Source organism: Lycium ferocissimum, chromosome 11 (genome assembly GCF_029784015.1).
Source record: "Lycium ferocissimum isolate CSIRO_LF1 chromosome 11, AGI_CSIRO_Lferr_CH_V1, whole genome shotgun sequence".
Classification (NCBI taxonomy): Eukaryota; Viridiplantae; Streptophyta; class Magnoliopsida; order Solanales; family Solanaceae; genus Lycium; species Lycium ferocissimum.
The window spans coordinates 64,939,151-64,956,577 of NC_081352.1; the positions used below are offsets into that span (position 1 = coordinate 64,939,151).

At 39.1% G+C, this 17,427-nt stretch overlaps 1 protein-coding gene across 1 annotated transcript; it reads right to left on the reverse strand.

Moving 5' to 3' along the window:
• Positions 1 to 822: 822 nt before the first annotated feature.
• LOC132038577 (uncharacterized) lies at positions 823 to 2,362 on the reverse strand. The gene is made up of 3 exons (XM_059429230.1): positions 2,144 to 2,362; positions 1,275 to 1,505; positions 823 to 1,122 (listed from the first exon to the last, which is right to left on the reverse strand). Exons 1-3 carry the CDS (start codon positions 2,360 to 2,362, stop codon positions 823 to 825), a joined length of 750 nt encoding a protein of 249 aa, XP_059285213.1.
• Positions 2,363 to 17,427: the final 15,065 nt, after the last annotated feature.

Here is a 17,427-nt window from a genome sequence, read left to right on the forward strand (position 1 = left end):
TCTTCTTCAATGACACAGGATCAGCTGAGCAAAAAAGTATGGTATCATCAGCATATGATAAATGGTTAATATGAGGTGTCCATTTTGGCATGCCATATCCTTTGAAAGCATCATCTTCATGTAGACTATTCAGGTTTCGTAAGACTTCAGCTATGATGAAAAGAGTTGGTGACAAGGGGTCACCCTGCTTCAAGCCTCTAGTAGAGTGAAAAAATCCATGAGATTGACCATTTACTAGAACTGAGTACCAATTGTTTGATACCAATCTCCATACCATGTCTACAATCACCTCTGAGAAGCCAAATTGCCTCAAAACCTTTGTTAGAAAGATCCATGAGACTCTATCATAAGCCTTAGCCATTTCAAGCTTCACCACCACATTGTGCAGTTTGTTTCTCTTGTTTATGTCTCTAATAATCTCTTGTGCTAACAACACATTCTCCACAATGCTCCTACCTTTTACAAAACTAGTTTGAGTGCTAGAAATAATGCCAGGCAGTACTGTCACAATCCTTTCATGCAAGACTCTGGAGATGATCTTGTTAGCAAAAGTGCTAAGGCTTATTGGTCTCAAGTCCGTAAATGTATTGACCACTTCCTTCTTAGGAATTAGGACAAGATTGGTGTGAGTTATGAATATAGGAAACTCTTGCCCACAAAAGAATGCTCTAACCATTTTAGTGACATCTTCCCCTATAATATGCCAACGGACACGGGAAAAATGGCACTCGAAAAACCATCGGGACCACTTGCATCGTCACCATTCGGACCATAGTTGCCCCGCTCAGCTTGACCTCTTCATTACTAGGGAGAATAAGTGACTCATTTTTGTTCTGTAGAGATTAGAGCAGGAATCTTCTTCAACATCTCATAATCAGTGCTTGTAGCCAGCTCTCTAAACTGATCCTGATAAAATGTAACTGCTTCCTCCCCTATATCATCATTAGAAGAAATCCAATCCCCTTGACTATTTTGGATCCTCTGCAATGCCAATTTCTTCCTCCTTCCTTTGACATAGGAGTGAAAGAACTTAGTATTTTTATCACCATCCTTGAACCACCTCATACCAGACTTCTGCTTCCAATGTTCTTCTTCAAGGTGCAAGTAGCTATTTAACTCAGCCTAAGCTTTATGTAAGTCCTGTTTCTATTCAACATGGAAGGATTTAATTCAAATCTAGCTTCCTTCACCTAGATAGTATCTTCTATGGTTGAGATTTGCTGAAAAATATTGCCATATGTATCCTTACTCCATTTTGCCAAAGCCATTTTCACCTTTTTCATTGTAGCTTGAAATTCAAAGAAAGGATTTGCTGCAAAATCCAAGCACCAGTTGTCTTGAACCAAGTCCAAAAATTTTGGATGTTGAGACAAAAAATTTAGGAACTTAAAAGGCTTAACAACCACCTCCTCTTGTGTATCACACACAACATGGAGAGGGGCATGATCAGATCCATGCCTTATAATATGTGAGACTTCAGATGATGGGAAAAGATCCATGAACTCCTGATTTCCAAATACTCTGTCAAGTCTTTTGAAAATGCAATCCTCTTCAGTTCTGCCATTCCACTAAGTATATCTACTACCAGAGTATTTCAATTCCATTAGACCACAGTTATTAACAAAGTGAGCAAAGTCAGCAGTTTCAGACAGATGAACAGGAAGACCCCCTAGTTTTAGAATTACATTAAAGTCTCCCCCTACTATCCATGGTCCTTAAATGTTCAGTGTAGCTTGGGCAATTGAATCCCACAACTCCAACCTTTCTATAGCGATGCATTTTAGCATAGACAACGGTGACAAAAACTTAACTGCTTTGCAAGTTGACATGAAGTCATTTTTAAGAGTCACATGCCGCATCGAATCCATAATAACCCGAGCTTGCCAATCATCGGGTCCAAAAAATCCAAATCTTCTACACATATTAACCATTGAATTATGGATTCCTAACCTTCCTATAACTTTCAACTTCCGTAGACCCATGGAAAGGTTCATAAGTGCTATGAGTGAGTAGTGATGCCTCTTATTAAGCTCGCTTAACCTCTCAAAAGAATTTTGAGTGTTGACTGATCTTATATTCCAAAATAGTACTTTATCAATCATTGATTATTGGAGGGTTTAGATTTACTACTCCTTGTTGTTACTTGTAGTGGAACCACATTGTTCTGCCTAGTTTTCTTTCCACCACTCTTTAATGTATAAATGTGTTTAGGTGATAAATCCCCATCTCTAGCAACTTGATTGATGTTCTGATCCATAGTTTCTTCCTCCTGCAAATCCCTGATATGAAGTAAAGAGCTATCTCTCTCTACTGTATCTGAACTTGAATTAATAGCTTGCAAAATTTGGATTCCTGGATCCATGATAGCATACTCATCCTTTGTCTGGGTCCTTCTCTTTATCTGGAGCTTTACTTTTACTTATAACTTCTGCATCACCTTTCCCAACATTTTCAGGCTCAACAATATTCAAAGTGTCGAGTGCCAATTAGTGAAATCAACAAGGTTCGGTGCGACTTTCACATCTTCCTCAATTATTCCTTTCTTACATGTTGAGTAATGAAATATAATCATCTACGAACTACCAAGCTGCTTCAAATTCTCGAACCATACTAGCATTGAGAGCATTATCCTCGAGAGTCCTCTCTTTGCTAATTCTTTTCCGTAATCTTTACCATTGGATGATATCTTTCCAAAATAAGATGCCACCCATGCTTTTGCAGATTCCTTCTCTTTCTCCTGTGCTAATACCTGTACTTGTTGGTTGTTATTATTGTTAGAATTCTCTTTTGGATCATCTTTCACCTTTGTTGATTTCTTTCTTGTTTGTTCACTAGGTAGCTTCTCAACTTGTAAAGATTCACCCTTGTCATCATTATTCTTCAATCCATCAGTCTGCAGTTCCTCACTCTCATCCTCATTGTTCATTAGAGCATCAAACATGTTAGCAGTTGCTACCTCTTTATTAGTTCCTTTATCCTTGCATTGAGAATTATCAACTTTATGTTGATCTTCCTTGGCTTTCCATCCTTGTATAGGCTTGTTGTATCCACCCCTATATCTTCTCTTCTGATTCGTTTTCTCCTCATGTTTACCTTTAGCAGCAACAATCTCATTTGCACTAGGGAGTTTCCCCATTTTACCTTCAGCTTTAGCCTCCAAAACCTTTTTGGACTGACTATCTTTTGCAGCAACACCTTGTTCCTTCTCTGGTTCATGTTCTTCTTCTTTGGGAGACGATTCGGGATGAATAATAAAACAATCGACCTCATTGTGACCTTGTAACTTACACCTTTTACAATACTTAGGCAGATGATCATAATTAATCTTTATCCATTTATCAATTATCTCACCAGTGCCTTTCTTCTTTATGCCAATGTTGATTCTCTAAGGGAAATCACTAAGCAGATCAACTTCAACCTTTACCCTTGCACAGCTCGGTCTGGTTTGATTTTTTGTAGCCATGTCAACTTGTAGTGGCTTACCAACTGCTGAAGCCAATGAAAAAACTGCTTCCTTAACAAAATAGTTTGGTGGCAGATAAGGAAAGGAAATCCATGCAATTGCTATTGTAGTTTCTTCATCAGGATCAAACCATGGATCCTATTTCAATGTTCTCATAGGGCACCACCAATTCATGTGATTAATATAGAATGCTAGTTTTGACAAGAGGTTAACAGAATCTTCTACCGAAGTTGGACGAAGCAAAACATATCTATTCCTCAATAATCCAATAGGACATTCTCCTTTCAATTGACATTGCTTTGGAATAATTTTCCTAAGTTCTTTAATGTCAGGCCAGCCATAGGAAAACTTTCCAACTATAGCATATTGTAGATTTTCACGTAAAATCATCTGCTCTATCTCTTCTTTATCCCACAAGACCCTAGGCTCTCCATGCAGATACGTAACAGGTTTTTGAGGTATAATAGGCATTGTAGTTTTAAGTTGCGGTGGTTTTAGGGTATTGGAATAGGATATTGGTAGCATTGGTGGTGTATTGGATGTTAATGGTGTCAAAGAAGGTTGGACAACCTCCGATGGAGGCTGTCCAGTGGCCATAATGGCCGGGAAAAGTATGGGAAATAGTTAGGGTTTCAGCTAGGGTTAGGATTTCGACTAGAGAGTATAAAAGCCAAATTTGACTTCACAAGCAGACTTATTTATGTTTTTCTAGACTATATTCAGTTTTCGGATGTTGTACAGTATTAGTGCTCTTGTACGAGTCCAGACCAGGTTTTGGGATGGTAGTTGTTATTTTCGCACTTTTGAATACGGATGGTAGTTCATATATATATATATATATTTGTTGACTTAGTAAAATTTCTTTTTTGTTCGGAAATACTTTTTTATTAATATGCTTAAGGGAAGGTTCGCCCACCAGGAGGATAGTGTGGGTGGCTGCATGACTCACGGGTTGGGTTGTGACAAGTGAAATTTCAGAAATATATAATTTGGTCAATTACATTGCAAAAAAAATATCCCAGAACTTACATTGCAAAGCTTTGGCCCAAAAACACTTTTATACAATCTTATACACTTATATACAAAAGACGGCTACATTATGCACATAGGTGTTTGAAAGTGTATAATGTGTAGGTACGTACACTAAAAATATAATTATACAACATTAGACACAAAAATATGCACTTATACACATTTATACACAATTATACAATATTGTATAAGTGGGATAAACATAGATCTGGACTGGTTTTGAATAAGAATTGGACTTTTATACAAGACAAATACATTATGTATATACGTATAAAAATGTATAATAGTGTATAAGAGGTGTGCATACACCCATATACTACTATTATACAATATTATACAAAATCTAACTCCAACACTACGAACGATGGAGCAGCAGCAGCCACCAGCCATCGTCGGAGTTCTGTTAACTCAGGCGAAAACCACCAGCCACCACCACCAGATCTGAGAGAGAGAGAGAGAGAGAGAGAGAGAGAGAGAGAGAGAGAGAGAGAGAGAGAGCAAGAGAGATTATGGCCAAATCTGAGCCACTGCAGCAAAGAAGGCAGCCAGATCTGAGCCACCGTAGGCAGTCGATGATGGATGAAAAGTCGTCGTCGTTGGAGAAATTAAGAGAGAAGAGGTGCGGCAAAGGGAGAGAGCAAGCGTGGAAGAGAGAGTGCGCGTGCAAGAGAGGGGAGGAGAAGGAGTGCGGCGAGAGAGAGAGAGAGAGAGAGAGAGAGAGAGAGAGAGCAGGAGGAGGAGGGAGTGAGTCATTTTTTGTAAGATTTAAAAACGTGGGTTAATTTTGGTAGCATTGCTACCCTAACTAACATACATATTAACTTTTAATTGGTATAGTTATTTCCAAAAATGGGTAAAAATGGATATTTAGGGAAAAGTACACTGTATGTATATTTTTGAAAATAGTTACGCCACTTAGCCCATATTTTGTGTATAGACGCCTAATTTTCAACATATTTATGTATAAACAACGCCTTTTATACTCCTTTATACAAAGTTGATACATTATGTATAATGCTTTCCCCCATGTATAATTTTGTATATTGGGGTACATGACGTAAATATTTTCAAAAGATGTATATTTTTTAAAAGGCAAATACATAAACAGGCCCTCAAACTTGGCTTCAGCTAGAAAGTATATATACCCTCAATGTTGGGTGTGCACAAGTAGGCACCTCAACTTGTCTTCACTTTGTCAGTTGAAGACTCTAAATTCCAAAATGATCATCTAGACATCTTCAAAATTTATGTGTCACATCGGCATTTGTATTTACGTGTTCAACTTTATACAAGTTAAGGTGCCTACTTAAGCATACCAAAGTAGGAGGGCAAACTTGCCGGCTTAGGCCAAGTTTGAGGGCCTAGGTATGTATTATGCCTTTGAAAAATAGCCCATATTTTAAGGTTAGGTATATAGCGTAAAAATCCCTTTGAATTTCCTTTCAAATCCAAATCTGTACGATACATTCTTATGCTTTCTAGTGAAAATGAAACCGCTCACTTCTCTGTCAAACCCTAGACTGATCTTAAATTTTTCTTCATGACATATAATTTGAGGAATAATGAAGTTTAAGGTTAATACCTAACCGCATCACTCAGTGTTCGATATCCGTATTATAGAGCTTGACTAAATTTAAATTTATGACGAAAAAATCCACATTAATAAAGCACCCCCTAACAAAGGCAACATCATATCCCATAAGATTCCTTAACTATACATTTATTATAATGCAGCTACATAGTAGGGGTCATACAACCAAAGCCCTTTCTTTCAAAGATTACTAGGGTCTTTGGTTCATCACAATACAAGACACATAAGTCAAGAGGAAAGATATATATGAGCATACAAATTTTACAGTAGACCTAATATATCCTAATACCCCACCTAGAAGCATATGTGACGAGCTCACTCATCTCTTCTTCGTTGATGTATCCATCTTCATTGATGTCTGCATGTCGAAAGGCTCTGCCAGCTCTCCATCCAGAGAAGCTTAATCCAATTTCTTTAAATGCTAGTTTGAGCTCTTGTTTGCTGATTTTTCCATCTCCATTCTTGTCATATTTCTTGATAATTCCCTTTAGTTGCTCGTCAGAAAATGGAAGACTTGCACCTCTCCAAGGCATTTTTTATGCTATCCTCTCTGTGTTAAGTAATATGAATAAGTTCTAACAAGAGCTACTTCCCATATATGAAGGCTTGCTTTAAGGTCATTATGGGCATAAGAAAAGTTTTAGTTGATCGTTTTTTCTTTCACTTAGAAATTTACTATAGAATTTATGCCTTTTCCTTTCAATTGGATGTTTTGGAATTCTTTATTATCCCTTTGGTAGCCAGGATAAGAATGGAGCATTATTCCAAACTATCATGGAACAGAGAACCAACAATTGTTAGAATAACTCTTTTTATTTCATCCGGATCTAAGTCACATATCAAGAGATTATAATTTCTGAGTGGATATGCATGTCTATGTATGCTATGATGATATAGAGAAACACGAATGTCGTTTCTGAACCATTAAGGTGGTACAAGAATTTCACTATTTCAATTTTGCTAATCTTTGCTAACAGTGGCGTACGCAGGATTTTTTGTAAGCGGTGACGACATTTAAAGAAGTGAAAAATAAATTAATTACTATAGTGACATCATATTTTAGAAAAATAAATTCAAGCTAAATTAGAAATTTAAATATCAATTCAGATAAATCTTAGATAATTTTATAGAATCCAACTCATCAAAAGAAAACGATGAATGTTTTTAGAAAATTCCAACTAGAAAGAAAAAATGAAAAAAATATTTAAAAACTTACATGTGAAAGAGCAACACACAACACCAAAAATTGCAAAGCAACTTTAATCTCCAATTGAAAATTATAAAAGAAAAGTGAGTAGTTTTTTGTAAAGTTAGGGTTTAAATTGCTTGAGTAATCCTATTTCACAATAATATTAAATTGTTTATTGACTGCTACAATGATAGATATAGCTGATTAAGTAAAGAGTAGAGGTTATAAATCTCATATTGGCAACACTTTGAATAGAATGAAATAGGCTCAGTTGAATAAGTTTAGCTCTTCTTAGCAAGCCGTCAAGAGTTCAAATCCTTGTGGCTTCTTTATTCTTAGTAGGCGTTTGGACATGCGGTTTCAAATCATGGTTTGAAATCATGAGATGAAATCCGACTTTGGACATGCATTTCATCTCATGGTTTCAAACCCCAATTAATCATCCAAAAAAGCATGATTTGGGGTTTGAAATCATGGTTTCAAATTTTTTAAATATAAAATTTGACACATAAGTTTATATTTTGTAAAAAAAAGACCCATAAGTTGGGAGATGTTTTTAACAATTACTTCCATCAATCATTTACCAACCTCATTAACTTCTATTAACCGTTATTTATGTTCGTACCATGTGGGAGGATTATATTAAAGAGTAGTTGCATTACTATTCATATTAAATTTTCCTTTTTATTGAACTAAAATTGATGTTGTATTTTTTAGAAAGGCCTTCTAGTAGTGTATTAATTTTGTTATCAACTATGACTTGCTCATTTGTAAGATTGTATAAGAATTGGGAAACTTTTGATAGTTTTCACAACTTGTGTGGTTTTTATGTCTATAAAAGAAAATACAACTTAAGATATCCAAATTGCATATCCAAACATGATTTCAAACCATGATTTGAAACCACGGTTTCAAACCATCTCCAAACGGCTCCTTAGAATAAGCCTAAAAATCTTATAAAAATATGCTAATCATCGGGATTGAACACAAGACCTTAAGGGGACAGTTGAAGTGCCACAACAGTGACCTACCAATGTTGTAGTGCTAAGTGGTGTCATATCTTCAATATTTGTTCAAATACTTTCTGCTGCATAGTATTATACATATATAAATAAATAAATAATTCCGATGAAGCGGTGTCGGATGACACCCCTTAGATACAGGTGGGTCCGCCCCTGCTTACTAACAGTGTAGCGACAAAGAACTATGAATCAGAATAGGTCTAATTCAAGAGTTTAAGATGAGGGTTCGGCTCTGCTCCATTAGTCTTTGCTCAAGTAATTAACAATGCAACTTTAGATAGCTGACACGCGGACTTATAAACATGAAAGTTTGAGATTGCTTTCCTTTAAAATATTATGTTGACTTTTGAGTTCTATTTAATCTTTTGCAAAGTAAAAAGAAAATTCATTGTAAGAATTTTTATTAATTATGGAGTTTTTTGTCCATGAGAATTATTCACTTTTTTTTAATTTTTTTCACTTTATTTGAAAATCAGTGTTTGGCCCTGAAAATTCAAATACAAGTTGAAGTTGTATTTGAAATTTGGAAAACACCTCAAAGCATGTTTTCACTTTTTTCCATCTCAATCTTTTATTTTTGTTTTCCAAATTTGCCCTAAATTTTTATTTTTATGAAAACGACGCCATTTCAACTTGATCAAGTGTGCCACTAGTTTGGGTTGCGGGCCGGGTCGAGTCGGATATTTTAATTGAATTTTTATTTATTAGATAGATTAAACAAAGAGTAAAAAATACATTAATTATGATATTTGAATCAGTGCACTTAAAAAAAATATAGGATCCAATTTATGACATTATGTGATTATGAATTATGAGATGTTACTCTTTTAGAGTAGATTTAGTTATATGTTTCAAGTAAATTAATCAAGTGGGGTGGTTTTGCTAGTATTTAGAAATTGAGGTTATAAATCATATTTCATTTTTTTAAGAAGTACATTCAACAACCAAATATTCTTTGCAGAAAGCATAACCAAACACAACTTCATCTTTAACCACAACTTCAAAAATTCCAAATAAAGTGAAAACTATTGATTTCTATGGCTAAACGCCTATTGAGTTCCTTAGAAACGGTTAAATTCTTGGATAATGCATATTTTTTTTTGGAGAAAGCTATTTATATAACTTGAATACATATAAAGTTCATTATTTTCTTAAAGAGTAAATGACTTGGTAGTGTTATGCTGGAACATAATCACTCTAATATGTGCCTGGAAGTATATTTTTCACATATATAAGAAAAAACCCACAAACAACAAAAATCAAAGCGATGAAAAATAGGCTTAATTGGTTTAATTTGACTTCAATAATTGAAAAATCGATTTATGTAACGAGTCGTTATAGTCTTTTCGGCATTTTCGTCCATTCCCAAGCATTGATTAGCTCATTGTTGACCCGAGGGGACTGTTGGCATGCTTCTCGAGGTGTCTAGACTAGATTCGGGCAACCATTGTGAAATATAGGTTCAAAGTGAAAAATGGTTGACCTGAAGATGACTTTTGGGTAAACGAACCTTTTCGGAATTCCGTCAATTCCAAAAGGTCTGGATGGTCGTTTAGAACTTGGGTGTGTATTTGGTTCGATTCCTAATGCCCTCGGATGTATTTCGGGACTTGGGTTGGGAAATTTGAATTAAGGCATCGGGGTTGACTCGGTCAACGAGATATCCGTTGGGAATTTTGAGGCCACAGGCGCGTCCGTAGAGCGTTTTTATGTGTGTCTATGTGTATGGTATGTGAGCAGATGGCCTCGAAAACTAGTCGGAAAATTGGATCAAATTGTGAAACTTGGGAAGTTTTCTGGTGTCTGGTGCCCGCTTTGGCGGCACCAGCACCGCGGCAGCGGTACCGCTGGAGCGGTAACCCTGCCGCTGTAGCGGCCCAAGCATTTTAGGCTTGACCACTGAAGCGGTCAAGTGACTGCTGAAGCGGCGCCGCTGGGGCGGTCCCAGTGCCGCTAAAGAGGGTGACGGGCAGTTTGTTAAATTAATAAAGTGTTAAAAGCCCTTAGACCCTAATTATTTCCCATCTCTATTTGAGCTTGAGGGAACTGTTCTTAGAGATATTTGGAGGAGATTCTTGGAGGTAAATCTTGCTTATTCCTTTACTCTTCCTTAAATCATAATCATCTTGGATTCCCCATTCCCTTTAATAACCCCTTAGTGATGGAAGTTGAAAGAGGGTTTTGATGAACTTTTCCTTAGGATCATTAATAAGGAAATTGATGATGTTTATGTTAGATTTTGATAAATCTAAGCTTATTAATCATATATCTTCCACTCCTTGTGTTGAATTTCGGAATCAAGGAATTACGGTTTATACCCAATTTGGGGGTTTTGCTTGAAATTAGAAATTAGGTTAATACTTGAGTTAAATCAACAATTAGTGGTTGGGTTATGATCACCTACTACTTAATTTGACATTTTGCTGCCAAAATTTTCGTTTTGCCCTCAGGCCTCCATTTGCCCAATTTCTAGTGGCTAGAATTGACCTAATTTGAATAGTAGCAATATTAGTATCATTCTTCATGATTTCTAATATAGAATTCGATTATTCTTAGACTACTTTGGTTCTGAGGTTCAGCGGAAAGGCAAAGCAAATGAGTGAGTTGTTGGTGTTGTGGTTCGGCTATCCAGATAGGTTATGGCTTACCTTTGGTTAGACTTTGTATAGCGAAGCACATATTTAGATTATATTGTTGGAGATAGCATGTGAACCTTCAGGTATGAAGTCGGGTTGGTGATCGCCTTAGGTTGGGGCTAGCCATCCCGTTACGCGTGATTTGATTATTCGATTGTGCCGGCCTGATGGCATGAGTCATTCACAGATATTGGATTATGTTTTATCATCTTGATTATGATGTAGTTGGCATACCCACTGTTGGTATTTGTACTCGAACATATTGTTGGCGAACCTACTGTTGGTACTTGTGATTCGATTATATTATTGACATACCCATTGTTGGTATTTGTATTCAGTTATATTATTGGTGTACCCATTGATTGGTATTGGTTATATTGAGCACGATTATTGATGTGATTCATGCATTGCACGCACTCTAATTTTCATGATGCACTGTTGAGATATTGATGATACTTGATGAGCTGGGCTCAGTTTTACTTGAGTCACGTGAGAGTCCGATATCCGATGTTTGTACCGGAATTGTGGATTGAGTGAATTGATACTTGATGAAACTCTTTTACTTGAGTGACGTGAGAGTCCGATGTCCGATGTTCATTCCGAAATCATGGATTGAGTGAGTGCATAGACTCCGCGGGTCCCCGAGAGTGGTGCCGATGAGAACCCTCCGTGGGCAAAGATCCGGGGTCCCGTCTGTCTATTGGGCAAAGATTCGAGACGGGTGGCACTTAGACTTCGCGAGTCACACCGGGTTGTGCTATTGGGACGTCGATATTTTCGTCCGGAGTACATGTGTACACCGCATTTGCATGGCACTGCATTGCATTCATATCATTATTGCATTGTGAGATATTTGGTGTTGTATTGTGATATTGGATTGGATATATTCAGACTTGGAACATTTGGGATTAGATGCTTTACATAGGTGATGACGGATAATTGGAATTGATAGCATTGTCTTATACTTGCTAGTTTATTTGTTTATCTGCTTTATTATCTTAATTGTGTTAGCTATGCTTAGTCGGTCGATGACGCCTACCAGTACTGTTATTTGTACTGACCTGCACTTGCTGCATTCTTTTATGAATGCCGAGTATCAGGTCAGATCCACTTCCGTGGCACGTGGTTGATCGTCACTCAGCTTTTTCTTGAGTTTCCAGGGTGAACATGGCCGTCCGCTGCCTTGAAGACTTTCTATCTTTATGTCTTATTCTATTCGGAGACATAGACACTTTATGTATTAGTATTCTAGATTGTATTATTTCTCCTTAGATGCTCCTGTGTTATTCAGACTAGACCCTAGGGGTGTTTATCGTCATTCCGCACTTTTCTACTACTTATATATATATATATATGTCGTGAGACTTACGTATTTATTTTATTCCATTGCTTAATTTTATACTTTTATGTATTTATTCATTGTTGGGTTGAGGGTTCGCTTACCGAGGTGGAAAGGTAAGTGCCCGCACTACTTAGGCAAAATTGGTCGTGACAAGTTGGTAGCTGAGCCCTAGGTTACCCAGTCTTTAATACAAGAGCGTGTCTAGTAGAGTCTCTTGGATCGGTACGATGAGCTCCGTACTTGTCTGCGGGAGGCTATAGGACATTTAGGAAATCTCACTCTTTCCTTCCTTCGTGCTACTTTATTCTAATTGGTATCTGGAAAGATCAAATTGGTATCTGACTCTTATCTCTTCTCTCACAGATGGCGAGGAATCGAGCTACTATGGCTCGCGGTCAGGTGCCAAAGCTTGCAGCTACGGCTGGCACCCGAGGTGGGGCGACAACCAAAGGGAGCGGTAGAGTGAGAGGCCGCGGGGCTGCCCCAGCCAGGGGTAGAGCTCCAGTAGTAGGACAACGCCGAGAGATATGGCTCCAGCTCAGACACAGCCTGAGGTTACCTCTGATCAGGCCATGCATGACACCATGGCCAGAGTGTTACTTCACCTTGATACCTAAGGCGGCGCCCTCGGGTTACCACACCGGTGGGGGTTCATAGATCACTGTCCGGGGGGCACGTACGCCTGGGTAGGGACCTACGCGGGTAGCACATCCCGCTGCAGCTATAGCTCCTCGCATTGATGTGATACCCACTCCTGGTGAGGAGATTAGGCCAATGGAGGGCGTCGTTGTGACCGTTTCTGATCAGGACCTTGTTGGGAGATTCAGGAAGTTAGAGCCACCGAAGTTCCCTGGCACTTCGTTTGAGGATGCCAATCAGTTTATTCTTGATATGCATGAGTTGCATGTAACGACCCGTTTTGTCTTTATAGTCTTTTCGGCATATTCGCCCGTTCCCGAGCATCGAATAGCTCACTTGTGACCCGAAAGGACCATTGACATGCTTCTCGAGGTGTCTAGATCGGATTCGGGCAACTTTTGTTAAAATATAGGCTTAAAGTGAAAAATGATTGACGCAAAGTTGACTTTTGGGAAAACAAACCTTTTTCAGAATTCCGTCTATTCTGAGAGGTCTGGATGGTCGTTTAGAACTTCTATGTGTATTTAGTTTGGTTCCAAATGCACTTAGATGCATTTCGGGACTTGGGATGGGAAATTGGAATTAAGGCATTGGGGGTTACTCGGTCAACGAGACTTCCATTGGAAATTTCGAGGCCACAAGCGCGTTCTTAGCGAATTTTTATGTGGGACTACGTGTTTGGTATGCGAGCAGATGGCCTCGGGAATTAGTCAAAAAATTGGATCGAAAGGTGAAACTTAGGCTATGTTTCTGGTGTTTATTGCTCGTTTTGGCAGCTCCAGCACCGTAGCAGCGGCACCGCTGGAGCGGTAGCCCTGCCGCTAAAGCGATCCAAGCCATTTAGGCTTGACCGCTGGGGCGGTCCTTGTACCGCTAAAGCGGGTGACAGGCAGTTAATAGTATTAATGAAATGTTAAAAAAACACTAGACCCTTATTTTGTCCCATTTCGATATTTGAGCTTGAAGAAATTGCTCTTAAGGATATTTGGAAGAAAATCTTGGAGGTAATTCCTACTCATTTCTTCATTCTTCCTTTAACCCATTATCATGTTAGATTCCCCTATTCCCTTAATAAACCCTTGGTGACAAGAGTTCAAAGAGAGTTTGGAAGAACATTGTTCCTAAGATTATTAATGATAAAATTGGTGATGTTTATGTTAGATATTGACCAATCTAAGCTTATTAATCATATATCTTTCACTTTTAACATTGAATTTCGGAATTGAACACTTAGGGTTTATACCCAAATAGGGGGTTTTGCTTGAAATCAGAAATTAGGCTAATCGTTAGGCTAAATAAACAATTAATGGTTGTATTATGATTGCCTAGTACTTAATTTGGTATTTTGCCCGCAAATTTCCCGTTTTGCCCTTGTGGGCCCGTTTCCCCATTTTCTAGGGTTAAAATGGACCAAATTGAAAAAGTAGCAATATTAGTATCATTCTTCATGATTTCTAATATATAATTCGATTATACTTAGACTACTTTGGCTTCGAGTCTCAAAGGGAAGGGCAAAGCAAAGGAGTGAGTAGTTGGTGTCATGTCATGTTCGGCATCTGCAGTAGGTTATGCCTTACCTTTGGTGAGACTTCATATAGCGAAGCACATATTTAGATTATGATGTCGGAGACAACATCTGAACCTTCGGGTATGAATTCGGGTTGGATATTGCCTTAGGTTGGGCCCTGTTGTGTGTTGGGACTAGCCACCCCGTTATGTGCGTTTGATTGTTCCATTGTGATGGTTTGATGCCAGAAATCTGTGTTATTATCTTGACTGAGATAGGATTGATCTACCGTTATTGGTATTTGAACTATGATACATTGTTGGCGTGCCATTGTCAGTACTTGTGATATTGATATACTGTTGGCATATCACTGTTGGTACTATGATATGATACATTGTTGGCGTACCCTTTCGTTGGTACTTGTGATATTGAATTTGATTGTGGATAATTTATATACGCATTGCATGCAATCTCACACATTTATGATGCATGACCGATACCAGTGATGATCCAGTATCGTTGATTGTATGAAACTGATATTTGATAAACTTTTTTACTTGAGTGATTATGAAAAGGCCGATGTACGAAGATCAATTCTGGAATCGTTGATTGTATGAAACTTATATTTGATAAACTGTTTTACTTGAGTGATTATGAAAAAACCGATGTCTGAAGATCAATTCCGGAATCGTTGATTGTGTGAGATTTATATTTGGAAGACTCTTTTACTTGAGTGATTGTGAGATGGCCGATGTCCGATGATCAATTCCGGCATCGTTGATGCATGGATGATTCCGATGATATCCCGGAGTCGTTGTTAGTGCATGGACTCCGCGGGTCCCCCAGGGTGGTGCCGGTGAGACTTCCCCTGTGAGCAATTAGCCAGGGTCCCGTCTGTCTGTTGGGCAAAGATCCGGGACTGGTGGCACTTAGACTTCGCGAGTCACGCTGGGTTGTGCTACCGAGACGTTTATATTTTCGTTCGGAGTACATATGTACACCTCATCTGCATGGCATTACATTGCATTCATTCCATCATTGCATTGCATTGCATTATGACTTGATTGAGATTCTTGGTGATTGGATTGTGATGATTGGATTGGATCGGATATATTTAGACTTGACGTATTTGGGTTTAGATGCTTTACATAAAGGGGATGACGATACTTGGTCAGATCATATTGTCTTATACTTATTAGATTCCTTGCTTATCTGCTTTATTTTCTGAATTGTGTTAACTATGCTTAGTCGGCCGACGATGCCTACCAAGATCGTTGTTTGTACCGACCCGCACTTGCTGCATTCTTTTATATGAATGCGCAGTAGTACCAGGTCGATCTACTTTTTTCGACCCCCCGTCGATCGACTCTTCCCCTTCCTCTCGAGTTTGTGGTGAGCATGGCGTCCGTTGACCTTGAAGACTTTCCTATCATATGTCTTTCTTTAATTTCAGAGACATAGACATTTATGTATTAGTATTCTAGACTGTACTATTCACCTTAGATGCTCTTGTCTTATTCAGACTAGACCCTGGGGGTATTACTATATTCCGCATTTTTACTACTATCTATCTATCTATATATATATATATATATATATATATATATATCGTGGGACTTACATATTTGTTGATTTCCGCTACTTAACTTTCTTCAATTTATGTATCGTTCATTGTCGGGACGAGGGTTCGCTACCAAGGCGGGAAGGTAAGTGCCCATGGCCAAGGGCTAAACGGATCGTGGACAAGTTGGTATCGTAGCCCTAGGTTACCCGATCTTTAATACAAGAGCGTGTCTAGTAGAGTCTCGCGGATCGATACGATGAGCTCCGTACTAATCTGCGGGAGGCTATGGGACATTTCGAAAATCTCGCTTTCTTTCTTTCCGTTGTGCTGCTTTATTCAAATTGGTATCTGGAAAGATCAACAGTATCTGACTCTTATCTCTTCTCTCATATATGGTGAGGACTCGAGCTACTATGGCCCGAGGTTAGGTACCAGAGCCCGCGGCTACGGCTAGCACCCGAGGGTGAGCGACAGCCAGAGGGCGCGGCAGAGAGAAAGGCCGCGGGGCTGCCCTAGCCAGGGGTAAAGCTCCTGCGGTAGGACAGCACCGAGAGAGAACTCCATCCCTCGAGCCCGAGGATGTGGCTCCAGCTCGGACACAGCCTGAGGTTACTTCTGATCAGGCCATGCATGATACTATGGCTAGAGTATTTCTTCATCTTGATGCCCAGCAGGCGGTGTTACTACACCCGGAGAGGGTTCACAGACTAGGGATGGGGTGCAGACCCCTGAGCAGAGACCTACGAGGGTAGTACATCCCGCTGCCTACTATGGCTTGTTGCATGGATATGATACCCACTCCCGGTGATGAGATTAGGCCCATGGAGGGCACTGTTATGACTGCTTCTGACCAGGTTCTGTTGGGAGGTTCCGGAAGTTAAAGCGGCCGAGGTTTGCTGGTACCTCGTCTAAGGATGCCTATGAGTTTATTCTTGATATGCATGAGTTGCTGCACCGTATGAGGATAGTGGAGACCCACGACATTGATTATGTGTCCTACCAGTTTCGCGGTGACGCGAAGACGTGGTGGAGGTATTTTGTAGCGTGCAGACCTGAGGGTTCTCCTCCTTTAACTTGGACTCAGTTTTGTCGAGCCTTCCATTAGAAGTATGTGCCCCGGTCTTTGAGAGAGGCGCTTAGGGAGCAATTTTTACACCGTGAGCAGAAGGGCATGTCCTTGGAGTCCTATGTGACCCGTTTCCTCTATTTCGCCCGTTATTCTACTCTGTTAATCCCTACTGAGGTCGATAAGATCAGGCGCTTTGTTGGAGGACTAGTGGGCTCTCTATAGATTCCTTAGCTTCAGATAGAGTCAATGGGGGCTTCCTTCCAGTCCATTATCGAGCATGCTTCTATGGTTGAGGGCGCTAAGGCCCGTTCTTTTGGTGGTGGTGACAAGAGGCCACGTCAGACTGGCAGTTTTTGGGGCTCTGGTACGAGAG